We start from the raw sequence: 14,847 nt of genomic DNA, 5'->3' as shown, positions 1-14,847 counted from the left end.
GTAAGAACCAGCAAGATGGCGCAGCAGGGAAAACACATGGCCCGTAAGCCCAGCAACCTGAGTTAGATTGCCAAAGCCACATAAAGGTGTACCGAGACCCAAGCATGCAAAGCTGTCCCTTAACCTCCACCCGCGTGCTCTGACGTCACCACACACCCTAACGCTACCAGAAATTAGAGACAACAGCAAAAACAAATACAGTGCATAGCTGGGGGAAAAGCACTTGGAGCACGTGTGCTGATGCCTGAGTTCAAGCTCTAGCACCCAATATAAAACCACTGGATCCAAGTGGAGCTGGGGAGAAAGGCAGGAGCCCTGAGACCCACTGGCAGTCTAGGCAAATTGGCATGCTCCACTTGGGTCTCAAAAAACCAGGTGAAGGGCAATAAAAGTTGAAACCAACATCACACTCTGCTAAGAGACAGACACTAACTACAGGGGCCTCCCTTTGCAATTGTCTCCTGAGCAGAAGGTATCCCTTTGGTTTCCATAGTCATTTACAACCATAATGAGCTAAGTTGCCTATGGAGCTCCTACTCCATCCCTCCCTTCAGGACCAGGCTTTGGGGATGCTTTGTAGCCAGGTTGTGACTAGCCACTCAAGGCCCCGGAAGAGCAGCAGCTGTAAAGACACTGCAATACTTCGGGGCGCCAGCCTGGTTCACAGACGCTGAGCATTTAAGAATCACCCAACTCACAACATATTAAAGGACGGGAACAAGATTTAATTAGCCTCTCGATGTTTCATTTCCTCTTTATGATGTTTAAACTGGCTCCAAAATGCCAGTTCTACTCCCAGCCATCCAGGAAGGTGGGTAATCCTCCCGCGCCTGAGCATCCTTCCTCCTGCCCCCTCAGGTCCCGCTGGGTCCGGATATTGCCTTTTCTGGGGGCATCTGCTTTACAGTGCCCAGGGGGTAAATATTGACAAAACCAACTCAAGGAACGGTGTGTAGCCCTGACTTGGAGGGGGCAGCATGGAGAAAAGGGGGTGGAAAGTGGAGCGCGGCATGCCCAGGTCTAGAGCCTCCTCTAAGGGAGCTATGTGGTTTAAGCAAAAAGCTAGCAGGACCCTGGTTCTCAGAGCAGTCACAGGGCTTTGAAATGGCAGCGGGGGTGGGAGGGAGGACGGTGGGGGCAAAAATGAAGACTTTAGGTTCAGAAAGTGGGATCAGGGAGGGGGACAAGGAAGGGACAGATGATGACAGGAGGAAGGGAAAGGCTCTGGCTGATGCTGGACTGCGGCTATGGTAATAAGGCAATGGAAGGAGCCCAGGCTCTCCCAACTCCTACTCTGAAGATCCATCTCAGGTTCTAGGTTTTCCTCCCGGCCCCTCTGGGGAAGGCTGGGAAACTGTCCTGCTCTTCTCCAGACTCTGTAATAGTCTCGTCCACCTGACCTTCGCATGCTTGGGCCCCGGTGCTTAGCGCTGCCTCCAGCACAGCTGCTGAGCATCGGGGGGCTTGAATCTGAGGCATTTGTCAGGCAGAGGAAGTGGGGGCTGGTTTTTTGGCCTGGCAACTTTTTTGCACCCATTATGTAAAAGAAAAACACAGTGGGCTGGGCATACTGGCTTGCGCCTGTAATTGCAGCATTTGGGAGGCCGAAGCAAGAGGATTGCCTTGAATCCAAGGCCAGCCTGGGCTTCACTGCAAGACCTTGTCTCAAAGATAATAAATACTAAAGTAAATAAATTTATAAAACAATTCCTATAGCCGAAGAATCCCATGATTTAGAGAGAAAGTGCCTCCTGAGGGCCAGAAGCTGCTGGAGGGCAAGGATGCTTCCCACAAGGCCTGCTGCAGCCCACGCAACTTCAATTCCCCTTTTCGGTGGGGTCCTGAGACCCTTCTTCACACCCCGCTTCTCAGGTTGTGGGGATGGGCATTCCCTGTCCCTGCCCCGTGGCCTAAGCGTAGGGCCTAGAAACAGGAAGTGGAATAAGCCAAAACCAAGAACTGAAACCACTTACGGCCTCTCCAAGAGACAGAGCGGTACAGGCTGCTGCTCAGAGACCTAAGCCAGGGTGGGCATGAAAATGGGAGGGGCAGGGAGGGGAACAGAGGGGTGGCAAGAACCAGATGTGCTATCCAAGCATGGCAGATGAATAAGATGCAAACGAGTTTTCTAATGTGTGCATCATTAACAGCCGCTGGAGGCTGAACGGCGCTTCATTTCCAGCCTTGCAATTTTAAGATTTTTAATAAGAGTTTGAGCAGCTGCATCCATTCATGCCCTCTTCAGTGAGGTAGTGACAGCCCCTTTTCAGAAACCGTGGTCACTGCCTGGCTGCATGCACCGCAGTCCTTGGATCGGGCACTGAGTCAGCACCTCATGCGCTTTAGGTCTTTTCCCTGCTTGAGCTCTCTCTCTCTCTCTCTCTCTCTCTCTCTCTTTCTCTTTTCTTTGTTGTTACTGTTTGCTTTGTTTTGTTTTTTAACAATTAAATTTGCAGACAAATGGCTATCGCTGGTGGACATTAGGGTTGCATTGAAAAAAAAATCCCCCTCCCTCAATTCTTGCTTACGTTTCAAACGTTGCCGCTGTGGGAGATGAGGTGAGGGTTCGTAGAGGTTTCCCAACCCACCTTAGAGCTTCTTCCAAATGGCTGAGGAAGAGTTCTGAATAGGAGCCCCCTGACGGTCAATGAAATAAGTCACTGTCTCCCTAATTCCTCAAGTTCAAAGATATGGAGCTAGAAGTGCCTACAATCTTCTTTTAAAAATATAAAACAGGTGTGGTTGGCTTTGGTACAAAAACAAAAAAACAAAAACTAAAAACCAAACATTCTGGTCCCTGTAGGTTCTTCCTTCCCCTCCCCCATACATTATGGCCGCCCTAGCCTCTGCTCCATCAACTCCAAGGAGCCAGATTTCCATGGAGGATGATGAGAACGAAGAGCAGAAAGAGGCTAGGGGGAGTGGGGGAAGGGACATGGTCCTACCCACAGCCCTCCTTAAAGGGGCAGTAGGCTGTGGCCACAGATGGGTGTCACTGGGGTGGGTGTTAGGCTGTGTGGCTAAGGCCAAACATATCCCAGTGGTATTAGAGGAGAGGCTCTCCAATACTTATGGCTTGGTTCCCATGTCCCTGGCCCTTTAAATTACTCCCTGCCCGCCCCCTGTAACCATTAAACAATAAATAAATAATTTTTCCTAAGTAGGGGGAGAAGGCATGAAAAGTTGGCATCTGCGGTGTGGCTGTTGGAGGACACCAGGAGTGCAGTGGCCTCTATGTCCCCAAGTCCCCATGGCCCCTAGGTATCCAGGGGTCTCAGGAACTGGTAAGGACAATCAGCAGTTCTTTCAAGGTTTGCCCCCTTTACTAATGTTCTTCAGTGGGGCACCAGGCGGGGGTGGGGGAAGTGTCCCCTTAGCTCTCTGAAGCTGTGGGCTCCCCATCTCGGCTTTCTGTCTCTTCAGGAATGTCCTGCATTCGGGTGAAGTCTGGAAGGTGACAGAGAGGGTAGAGGTGATGAGTGAGCAGGCAGGCTCTCCCATGAGTAGTAGCACAGATTCACACAAAGGCCCCTAAGGGTGAAGGTGGGGCCACCATGGCCGGATGACCCTCAGGCAATTAAGTCACCATTAGAACAGGAAACTCATTCCTTCTAGTTTCCTTTACTATAAAGGTGAGGACGGCTTTCAGCTGTTTTGCTTTCAAATGGATTTCTACTACTTGTAAAGGTGGGGAGTCGTCAACCAATAGGAAACCACTGCTTCTCAAGAGTTCTACCCCACCCCACCCCCAGTTTGTCTACTCACAGAGGAGGAAACCCTCCTAGCCTCTCCCAGAATTCCCAAACTTAGAGGACATTTAGAAGTCACCGTCCTAAGGGCTTGGACCCAGACCCCACAACCACTCGAGGGTCTCACCTCGAGGACTGTGAGGTGGAGACAGGCGGCTACTGACTTCCTCCTCACTACCAGTATCAGGGTCACTGCTGTCCTGTAGTCGATCCTCGGGGCTACCAAGTTCTTGCGCCTCTCGGTCATCAAAGGGTCGGTGGAGGGAACGAACAGTCACAGGCAAATCCAGGCGGTCATGGCCTCGACTGGGCTATGGAAGGAAAACCACCAGTCCAGGGGATGGGCCGTGTGCAGGCACCGGCAGTGAGACCCTCAGGCCTTAACACACCTTGTCTCCTGGGGTTCACCAATGACTCCCTCTCAGTAGATCCACCACCCACTGAGGTCACCACTCTGATATCCTTAAACACTGTATCTGCTGGGCTCAGTTGGTCCTTCAGTTGGCCTTCATACGCAATAACTCCACACTCATAATGCCCCACATAGACTAATAGCAGAAATGTTTGTTTGTTGGAAGTGCTGGAGATTTGCACAGGCCCCTGCCACTAAACTTAGCCTTAAGTTTCTTTGCAATTCAACTAGTACTTTTTGTCTGTATGTGTGTGCACTCATGTATAAAGAAGCCAGAGGTCACGTTAAAACAATTTCCCCAAGTGTCTGATTAAAGAAAGCAAGCTGTATATAGAAGTGCACAAGGGTCTGGCCAGATGACTGCCTCCCGCTAAGTCAGGGTTTTAGAGAGCAGCCCCTCACTGCCTTTTGAAGTCCTTTTTGTGGGAAAAGGTTTGGGTTGATAGAGAACGACTGTTTAGGGCTGGAGAGATGGCTCAGAGATTAAGAGCATCCAGAGGTCCTGAGTTCAATTCCCAGCAACCACATGGTGGCTCACAACCATCAATAATGCCCTCTTCTGGTGTGTCTGAAGACAGCTATAGTGTACTCAAACAAAATAAATAAATCTTTAAAAAGAGAAAGAGAGAGAGAAAGAAAGAAAGAAAGAAAGAAAGAAAGAAAGAAAGAAAGAAAGAAAAAGGAAAAAAGAAAACAACTGTTTAGATTGGTATGAACATCTGGACCAAAGAGTTGGGCATTCGGGGCTCTCGGCTGCCTGCCAGATAGGTAAGTGCAAGAATACATCTCGTGGAAGGGCAGTCGGCACCTTGTTCAGGAGTTTAGCAAGGCACAAGGGGTGGGACACCATTATGGGGTTACAAGTTCAGCATAGCTTGAAAAACATGGTGTGCAGGATACATTAGGTTTAGGAAACAAACTTACTTTTGTAAGGGTTGGAGACTTAGTAACAACATATAACAAAGTGGCTCCTTAGCAACAGTGTGGCTCCTGTTGGGTTTCACCCGTCATTACTTTTTTTATTTTCTTTTAAAGACTAATTCACTTTTACTTTATGGGCATTGAGTTTTTCCTGCCTGTATGTGTGTCAGATCCCTTGAATCCCTCTCTTAGGAGCCATCTCTCCACCCTGAAAGATGGTCGTGGTTAGAGGCAGCCTGGCTATTTCTTTTACTTCTTTTTTCTTTTAAATGTTATATGAACTGTTGTTTTGCCTCCATGAATGTATGAGGATGTTGGAAACTCTAGAACAGGCATTATATACAGTTGTGAGCTGCCATGTGGGTGCTAGGAATTGAACTCAGGTCCTCTGGAAGAGCAGCCAATGCTCTTAACCTCTGAGCCATCTCTCCAGCCCCAGATGTCATGTTTTGAGCTTGGAGGTGGTGGTGCACCACCCCTTTAATTCTAGCACACAGGAGGTGGAGGCAAAGTTTGCCTACTCTGTGAGTCTGAGTCTAGAGTAAGTTCCAGGGCAGTCAAGACTACATGGAGAAGCCCTCCCCCTGCTAAAAAAAAAGAAAAAGAAAAAGAAAAAGAAAAAAAAAGTCATCTACCTTGCTTTATGACACAAGGTCTCCTATTGGAGCTCACCAAAGAGGCTAGGCTGGTTGGCCAATGAGCTGCGAGGTGAACCTGCATCTGCCTCCCCGGCCTAGGGCTGTGAACATGAACCATATGATGAGGCTTCTGCGGGATCAAACTCAGGCTCTCGTGTTTACGTGGCAAGCCTTTTAACAACTGACACAAATCTGTTGCCTGCTGTCACTTGGGCTCCAATCCCTGACAGCTAAATGTCCTTCAGGTTCTGTAGGCTTCTACAACTACTCCAGGCGGCCTTACCTGGGGGGGATTGAAGCTCAAGTATAAAGCGTCGCCCGCTGGAAGGCTGCGGCGCCGTGGGTCCAGAGGCCTGCGAGCCCAGGGCGCTTCTGCCGGGAGTGGCTCGTTTTGGCCCAAGGCTGCAAGCTGCCGGCGGATCTCTTCAGCCTCCCGCTCCAGCAGGGCCCGGGCTTGCTCGCTCTCTCGGAGCCTGGCCTCCAGGCTGCCAGCTTCAGTTGCCCGCTCTTCCCCGAGCCGCTGGCAGCGCCGCAGCTCTTCCTGCAACAGGGTGTGTTGCCTCTGCAGTAGTGCCAGCTCCGTGGCCTGCTTCTCAGGAGTTACAGAAGCAACCGCAGCCCGGCCAGCTTCACCATCCCGAGAGTTGGCTCGGGATAGCTTTTCCCACCGTTCAGGGCCCTCAGGGAACAGGGCTTCCATCAGTCTTTCCTGCTGGACCACAACAGCCTGGGGGATGGGATGAAGCCAAAAGGTGCTTCAGAAACCATTTCTCTCCACCTTTCTCTCAATCCCCGGGTCCCAGAGAGCTTAACTCGAGGGAGCACTTAAGCCTGTTAGGAGGGCTGCCATCTATCTATCTGCATGGACACCTCTGGGTGGCTCCTCCCTTTCTTCCCCACTGACCTGCAGGCCATGTAGAAGTCCATAAAGATTGATCAATGGCTGTAACACCTCCTGAGGACAGAGGAGAGGATGAAGTAGTACCAAGGTTTAGGATGAGGTAAGTACCGGAAGTTAACAACCGGGTGTGGAAACAATGTCTAGAGACAGACTTAAAAGTATCATCCAAACTGGCTACAATTTCGCAGAGAGCCAGCTTCCCTCTACCTCCTCTACCACAGAATTCCCATCTCACCTCCTGTGGTGATCTCAACTGATTTCCATTCCGATCCTACAGAAATAAACAAGAATGGGGAGTCAGCAGGCACAGACCTGGGGGCCTTCCTCAGCAGCTGTCTATCCACAGGCCAGCCAGCTGTGCCCTTTCTTTGGCCACTCCCTGGCTCTCCAAGAACCCACCTTCTGGCTGGAATCCGAGTCTGCTCTACAGAGTTCAATGGAGCCATTGAAGGTTCTGGCCTCTCCATCTGTTGCAGAAAAGAGAAGGAGGAGCAGAATATACTTCTTCGGGGGCTCCGGGACCCCTTCCCTCCCTGATTAAGCCACTCCCCTCTTGCTTTCATGCCCCGTACTCACTGGCAGTGACCCCAGGACAGCTACCGCTGTCAGAGTCCAAGGGTAAGGCTGGTTCTCGGGATGTCATAGGCAGGTCCACACATGGGCCCAACAGCAGGTCTTTCAGGCCTTCCACTGAAGGGAAAGAGGAGGAGGTGGGGACAGGAGACAAAACCAGTGGGGGTCCACCCAACACACACCATCCAAGTATTTAGGGGGTTCACATTTGGGTAGTGGGGCTTCAGTCAGCCATGTGGCATCCAAGGGACATCAAAAATGTTCAAGAGTCATCTCAGCCTGCCCGAGGGAGACGCATCCGACAGCAAGCTCAGATCTCGGCCCCTTTCCTTCCCAGGAGTTAGACCAGAACAAACCCAACTCCTTTATGGGTTGTGGTGCTGAGTGAACAGCCTAGACTCTTCAGCAGCCCTCACCTTCACGGAGGGCATCCTTTAGCAGGCGCTCGCCTCGGAGGGACTCAAAGGACTCAAGACGGAAAAGGCCCCTGGGCAGGGCGGGTGGGGGCATTCCAACGAAGCCAGCCTTTAAGGCCTGGAAGTGGACCATCTCGGCAAACAGCTCAACATTCTTCTGTAGCAGCTCCACTAGCGCCTGGTTTTTCTGCTGCAGTTTCGCTGCGGATAGGAACAGGTTGAGTGTGGAAGGACCCAAAGAGCTTGTGAAGGGCCGGCCATGGTCAGCAGAGGGGCAGGCCAGGGTCAGCAGAGAGGTAGCCCAGGGTCAGCAGAGGGATAGCTCAGGGTCAGCAGAGGGGTAGCCCAGGGTAGCAGAGGGATACCCAGGGTCAGCAGAGGGACAGAACTTAATTTTGGGCTTGAAGCATTCCCCAAAACAAAAAATCTTGTGTGTGTGGTGTAAATCAAACATTACTTTTGTTTCTAAAAATCTATGAACAGGGGCTGGAGTTTTGGCTCAGTGGTTAAGAACATTGGCTGCTTTTCCAGAGAACCTCGGTTCAATTTCCAGCAACCACATGGTTGCTCACAAGTGTCCATATAGCTCCAATTCCAGGGGATCTGGCACCTTGAAACACACATGCAGGCAAAACACCAAAGTAGATAAACTAAAAGTAAATAAATCTTAAAAAAAAAAAAAAGGATGAATAAGGGTTTGGGTTAGCCACCTCATTCTCTCCGTGTTCCTTCCATTAGAGCACTTACAGGGCTGCTCACTTGAGTGAGCGGAGTAACTTGCAGTCAGACACAGCTATTATGGCCTTTGGACTCTTTTTTTTGTTTTTGTTTTTGAGACAAAGTCTTGTGTAGCTGAGGCTGGCTTCAAACTCCTTACATAGTTGAGGCTAGCTATCCTCTGTGGTATTTGGAACAAGATGTTTTCCATAAGGCACAGGCATTTGAATACTTAGTACCTAGTGGGTGGCTGGGGAGGACTAGGAGGTGGGGCCTTGCTGGAGGAAGTATGTCACTGGGGGCGGGCTTTGGGGGTCTCAAACAACTCAGACTTTCTCAGCTGTTCCAGGGTCCCGTCTGCCACCTGCTGTTCCCACTATTATGAACCCTAACCCCCTGAAACTGTAAACCCAAATGAAGTCCTTCCTTCTTTGAGTGGCTTTGGTCACGGTGTCTTATCACAGCAATATAAAAGGAATTAAGACAGCCTTGAATGCCTGATCCTATCACTATGGGTCCCAAATGCTGGCATTACAAGTGTACACCACTGCAGTCTGCTCTCATTAAAAAACTAATTTATTTAAAATTATTTAACCTTTAAAAAATATTTGTTTGGGGGCTGGTGAGATGGCTCAGCGGTTAAGAGCACTGACACTCTTCCAGAGGTCCTGAGTTCAAATCCCAGCAACCACATGGTGGCTCACAACCATCCTTAATGAGATCTGAAGACAGCTACAGTGTACTTACATATAATAAATAAATAAATAAAATCTTTTTTAAAGAAAATATTTGTTTGTTTTTTGAGACAGGGTTTCTCTATGTGTAGCAGCACTGGCTGTCCTGAAACTAGATTTGCAGATCATGTTGGCCTTGAACTCACAGAGGTCCTTCTGCCTCTGCCTCTCAAGTGCTGGGATTAAAATCGTGGGCCACCAAGCCCAGAGTTAACCTTTATTTTGAATCATATGGGTGTTTTGCCCACATGTATGTATGTCTATGTACCATGTACATCTGTGAAACATATGCAGGCAATGCCCTCAGAGGCCACAAGAGGGCATTAGATGCCCTTGGGACATAGAGATACTACTCTATTTTAAACACACACACACACACACACACACACACACACACACACACACACACCTATTTACCCTAAACTTACAAAATGGTAGCATACACTTCACATTGTTTTAAACCTGGCTTTTTTCATTTAACAATTTATTTTGGGATAGACCTCTATCAGCCCACCTGAAGCTTTCATTATGAGAGTTTTGCCTGCACGTAGGTGTGGGCATCACGCATGTGCCTGGGGTGACTGAGGTGACCAAGGCCATTAGAGAGCCACTACACTGGAGTTACAGACAATTGTGAGTCACCAAGTTGGTGCTGAGAATCACACCTGAGCCTTCCGAAGGAGAAACCAGCGCTTTCAACCTGGTTGAAATTTGGTACAAACAAGAGGTGAGCCACCTCTTCAGCACCTCTCATCTTTCTGAGAGCAGCACGGTATTTTGCGAGGATATGGTGTAAATCAACCCACTCCCTGGATGGGAACTTACTCTTGATCCTCCGGAGATACGCCTTATCCTCTGTCTCGATCAGAGGAAAGTCCTCCCTGGACGGGCACCTACAGAGCAACAGGCAGGTTGGGTGTGTGGAAGACACCAGCGATCGATCAGCTTCTCTCCTCTGCACATGTTCTACAGGACCCTCCTCTCATCCCTTCAGTGGCCTTCGTCACTCTTTGCACTAATCCTCATCTCACACTTACCATTCAGGCTTATAAAGGTTATGAGAAGCCTGCGTCCATCTCTAGCTCTGATCGCTCTGCCAGGAGAGCCATTTTGTCAACTTCTTTGTCCTTGTTTTTGACTTCTGCTCTTCTGCGGATTGCTGCTGACTTAGGTGGTGCCAGGGAGGGACCCAGGTGTCCAGAACACTAGGCAGGAGCTCTGACATTTGAGTTACAGCACTAACTAACTGTGCTGGAGGTTTTTGTTTTGGTTTGGGTTTTCCAGACAGGGTTTCTCCTGTAGTCCTGACTACCTAGTCTGTAGCCTAGGCTGGCTTCAAACTCAAGAGATCCACCTGCCTCTGCCTCCCACGTGCTGAAATTAAAGGCATGCGCTGCCAGGCCTGTTGTAGTTTTTGAGAAAGGACCTCAGCTCAAGCTGGTCCTATTTGCCAGTGATATATGTGTGGCTGGCACTGTGTCACGGCTGACAGGTCTGCCACCACCATCCTGGAGGGGTAGCCGGGTTATCTGGATATAAATTAGAACTTTTCATGTGAACTTTCTGTCTTGACTCATCTAGTCTATCCCCAGCTTCTGCCCCAACCTCTCCTGATGAGCTCAGTTCCCAGGAAATATGCCGACTAGGACCTGAAGCCATATGTACACACAGGTACACACTCACAGGCGCACACTCTGCTGGATGACACGGATCCAGGTAGTCCGGTCGTCTCGGGACGCTGCATGCACCTCATACATCTCAGGCGGTCCAGAACTAATCAGAAACATCCCTTTCGCCTGGTTGGCTATGTCTCTTACGATGAGGTTCTGCAAGGACACCACTGAGGGCTTGTCCTGTGAGGGGAAAGGAAGAATTAGGCTGAGGAATCCTAACCGTTAATATCTGGGTTTTCCGTCCTAGAAAACCAGAAGGATTGACGGTGATGCAATACAGGCAAGAGCCCAAGCATCGGAACCAGCCAGGACCATTTAGATGTGCACGAGTCCCTCGATGCACAGTCTCTCTCTCTTTTCTGTCTCTGTCTCTCCTGGGTCTCTCTATGTAACCTAAACTGGTGTTGAACTCACTACAAAGCCCCAAACAGCCTCAGAGTTCTAACCCTCAGAATCTGCTTTCTCAGCACTGGAGATATAAGCCTGTGCCTGCTTTACTTTTGTTGTTGTTGTTGTTGTTGTTGTTGTTGTTGTTGTTGGTTTGGTTTGGTTTTTCGAGGTAGAGTTTCTCTGTATAGCCCTGGCTATCTTACTTTTTTTTTTTTTTTTTTTAAGATTTATTTATTTATTTATTTATTTTATGTAAGTACACTGTAGTTGTCTTCAGACACACCAGAAGAGGGCGTCAGATCTCGTTACGGATGGTTGTGAGCCACCATGTGGTTGCTGAGATTTGAATTCTGGACCTTTGGAAGAGCAGTCAGCGCTCTTAACCACTGAGCCATCTCACCAGCCCGCTATCTTACTTTTTATGATATAGAATTAAGAGCTATAATAGGCATTTGACTCAGTAAGACTTTCTTGGGCTTGGTAAGAAAAGCAAGGGATAAGAGAACAGAAGAGGGGCTGGTGAGATGGCTCAGCGGGTAAGAGGACTGACTGTGCTTTCAAAGGTCCTGAGTTCAAATCCCAGAAACCACATGGTGGTTCACAAACCGCCCGGCCAACCAGAGGGAGCAGAGGTCCTAAATTCAATTCCCAACAACCATATGAACGTTCACAACTATCTGTACAACTACAGTGTGTACTCATATACATAAATAAATCAATCTTTTAAAAAAAAAAAAAAAAAAAAAAGAGCAGAAGAAGGCTCACCAGAGACGTGAAAATGTATTTCTGGTCCTTTTCCTGGAGAAACACGAGCACATCTGTCATCAGCAGCAACAGGACATCTGGCCAAGACACCGAGTGGGAAAATGGTCAGAACCACAGGCTCAAAGCAACTGTTTGCCCCCTCTTCCGAGGACCAGGCGCATCTTCTCAGACTCCGTCCCCCTGTCTCCCCCACAGGTCTCTCTTCCCTCCCACTGCATCCTTCATCTTTTCCTGACCTCCAACCTCACCATTCTTTTTTCTTTTTCATTGTTTCAAGACAAGTTTTCCTGGCTGTCCTGGAACTCAATCTGTAGACCAAGCTGGCCTCCAACTCAGAGATCTGCCTGCCTCTGCCTCCCAAGTGTGGCTACCACTGCCTGGTTCAACCTCCTCATTCATACAACACGAAAATAGAGGGGAAGAGAGAGTTGCCCATGCTACCAGACAAAACAGCCGCCTGGGCCAGCAAGGAGCACAAAGGAACTCTTGCCTCACCTGCTTCAGATTTTTTTTTTTTTTTTTTTTTTTTGTATTTTAATCATCTAGTTTAGTCAAGTGTGGTGGTCCCAGCACTCACAAGATAAAGGCAGACTGGTTTACAAATCAAGTTCTAGGCCTGCCAAGGTCTACATAGCAAAATATTGTCTAAAAAGAATAAGTAAAAAAGAAAAAAGAGGGCTGGTGAGATGGCTCAGTGGGTAAGAGCACTCGACTGTTCTTCCGAAGGTCCAGAGTTCAAATCCCAGCAACCACATGGTGGCTCACAACCATCTGTAACAAGATCTGACGCCCTCTTCTGGAGTGTCTGAAGACAGCTATAGTGTACTTACATATAATAAATAAGTAAATCTTTAAAAAAAAAAAAAGAAAAAAGAAAAAAATAAACAAAACCAACAATAATAAAAAAAAATCTAAATCAGCCAATTCTGATTCTTTGAAGTTTATTTTGTATGTATACGTGTTTTTGACTGCATGCGTGCCACAGGCATGTAATCCCCACAGATGCTGAAAGAGGGCACTGGATCCCCTGGAACTGGAGTTACACGGCTGTAAACTGTAAGCTGCCACGTGGGTGCTGAGAACTGAACCCAGAGCCTCTGCAAAAAAAAGCAAGTACTCCTAACCACTGAGCCATCTCTCTCTCCAGCTCAACTCGGGCTTCCTAGACTAGGGTCTTCAGCCTCAGCTCTTGGGTGGCTGAAGTACAAGCAAGTACAAGCCGGACTCGGTTGATCCAAGATTTTTCTAAGTCGTAGGATTTCCAGAACAAGGCAGGTTGTGTTCTTTGCCTTTAAGTTCTGTGTCTGGCACCTGACTAGTGCAAGCACCTTTTTAGATATTCTGACATACTCCTGTCTTTTTGTGAGAGAGAGAGGACAAAGTAAGTTTCCTTGAAGGAGAGCAGACCGAAGGCCACCGTCAACCTGACCTCTGACTAATCTCGTCTCCCACCCCAGCCAGCCCTGCTTCAGCTGCTCTCTCTTGCTCCACCCTCCGGGCTCTCAGGCTGTCATGGTTCCTGCACTTAGAGGAAGGGAGGAACCAAAGACCAATTCTTTAAGACCTGAATGCCACAGTCAAGAACACACAGCCACCCTTTGCCTGTGGGGATTTTTACTAAACTGTGGACACAGAAGGGGAGGGCTTTCGCTAATCGCTGAGAAACCGAGCTCTCCAGCCTTGCTATTTTTACCCCTCAATGCTTTATATTCTTAGCTGCTGCGTGGGAGGGATGGGAAGGAGAGAGAGGGATGGAGGAGAGAGCCTAGTAAGGACTTACAGGACTCAGGCCCTAGGGGTAGGAATTTCACAGCATAGATGCGATTCCGATTGAGCTCTGGCTTCAGGTACCCCCCTACCCCCCATCCTTCACCGCTAACACTGAGGTTTAGAGGTGCTATTTTCCTGTCCTGATTTAGGGGCAAGGACTTTAACTGCAGATAAATTCTGAAAGGTGAGCCTGGGATAGTGCACTCTGACACCCCCTGCCCCCCACCCCAACACAGCCCTGAAGCCCAGTCGCTCTTCTCCAGCCTCTCAGTCCTTCCCGGTGTTCAATTCTCACTCTGGGTCTCCAAGATGCATTTTTGTTGGGATTCTGGCCGGAGTTTGCACCTCTGCAGCAATGGGTTTTGCCTCTGACTCTTCCCCTTGCAAGGCCAAAGGCTGTAAAAATAGTCCCTAAGGGTGACTGCAGCTCACACAGAATATCTAACTCTGATGTCCACTGGGAGCACCACTGACCTTTGAAGCGGCCTGTGGCTGTCTTCCAGAGCAGGCAGCCTTCATGGATAAGTTTTCTCCGTAAAAGTTCATCTCGGCCGAAGGGGCCCTTGCCAGGTACGGGGGTCTGAGCCCGGGGATCCATTCGGTTGTAAATCTCCTGCAGGCGGGCCTCTTTCTCCAGCTCGTGCACATCCTGGTCCACATTGGACAACAACTCCTTCACTAGTCCTAGGGCTGACGCCAAGTCTTGGTACTCTTCTTCAACCCCTGGTCCAGCATGAGAGAGAGTTCAACCAATGCCACCCAAACCCAAGTCTACCCGAGACTGCTCACCGCTCCCCACCAACCCTTCTGAGGCCCCTGGATATCCCCAGGCAGGCCCCGCCCCCATGCTCTTCCTCACCGTGGGAATTCTGCAGGATTCTGTTGATGAGCACAGGGTATTTGGTGATCCGCTGAGTCACCAGGAGAATGCATTCCTGAACTCCATGCCGCTTCAACACAGCTGAGCGGGTCATTTTCTGTAAGGGAAGATGAAAGACTAAGGGGACAGAAAGGCTGGAGCCCAGGCTCTGAAGCTGGCCCACCCTGGCATCCGCCCCATGTTGGCCTAGGCACAGCTTCTGGGAAATGAGTAAGAGAATGCCACAGATCTGTGGTGACGAGCAAACCAATGATGGTATGAAAACTAGACCAACATCCTCTTGCCCAGTAAGGGGTGGCCGTTGATCT

General features: G+C 49.3%; 1 protein-coding gene across 15 annotated transcripts in view; it reads right to left on the bottom strand.

Annotated features, from left to right (window-relative positions):
• Positions 1-704: 704 nt before the first annotated feature.
• Arhgef2 (rho/rac guanine nucleotide exchange factor (GEF) 2) overlaps positions 705-14,847 on the bottom strand; it is a 56,428-nt gene continuing 42,285 nt past the window's right edge. For 14 of the 15 annotated variants that reach the window (XM_006501058.3, XM_006501059.3, XM_006501060.4 and 11 more), the window contains 13 exons: positions 14,519-14,636; positions 14,134-14,382; positions 11,890-11,966; positions 10,745-10,914; positions 9,887-9,954; positions 7,611-7,811; positions 7,198-7,311; positions 7,021-7,088; positions 6,857-6,892; positions 6,625-6,675; positions 6,004-6,447; positions 3,877-4,060; positions 705-3,447 (listed from right to left, as the gene is read on the bottom strand). In XM_006501058.3, the coding sequence (XP_006501121.1) occupies positions 3,374-3,447; positions 3,877-4,060; positions 6,004-6,447; positions 6,625-6,675; positions 6,857-6,892; positions 7,021-7,088; positions 7,198-7,311; positions 7,611-7,811; positions 9,887-9,954; positions 10,745-10,914; positions 11,890-11,966; positions 14,134-14,382; positions 14,519-14,636 (1,854 nt within the window). In that variant the 3' untranslated portion in view covers positions 705-3,373. Of the gene's footprint in view, positions 3,448-3,876; positions 4,061-5,188; positions 5,822-6,003; positions 6,448-6,624; positions 6,676-6,856; positions 6,893-7,020; positions 7,089-7,197; positions 7,312-7,610; positions 7,812-9,886; positions 9,955-10,744; positions 10,915-11,889; positions 11,967-14,133; positions 14,383-14,518; positions 14,637-14,847 lie in introns of those variants that run through there. The other variant, XM_011240027.3, reaches the window with a different exon arrangement.

This window comes from Mus musculus, chromosome 3 (assembly GCF_000001635.26).
Source record: "Mus musculus strain C57BL/6J chromosome 3, GRCm38.p6 C57BL/6J".
Taxonomy (NCBI): Eukaryota; Metazoa; Chordata; class Mammalia; order Rodentia; family Muridae; genus Mus; species Mus musculus.
This window is presented reverse-complemented; position numbering and strand designations above follow the sequence as displayed.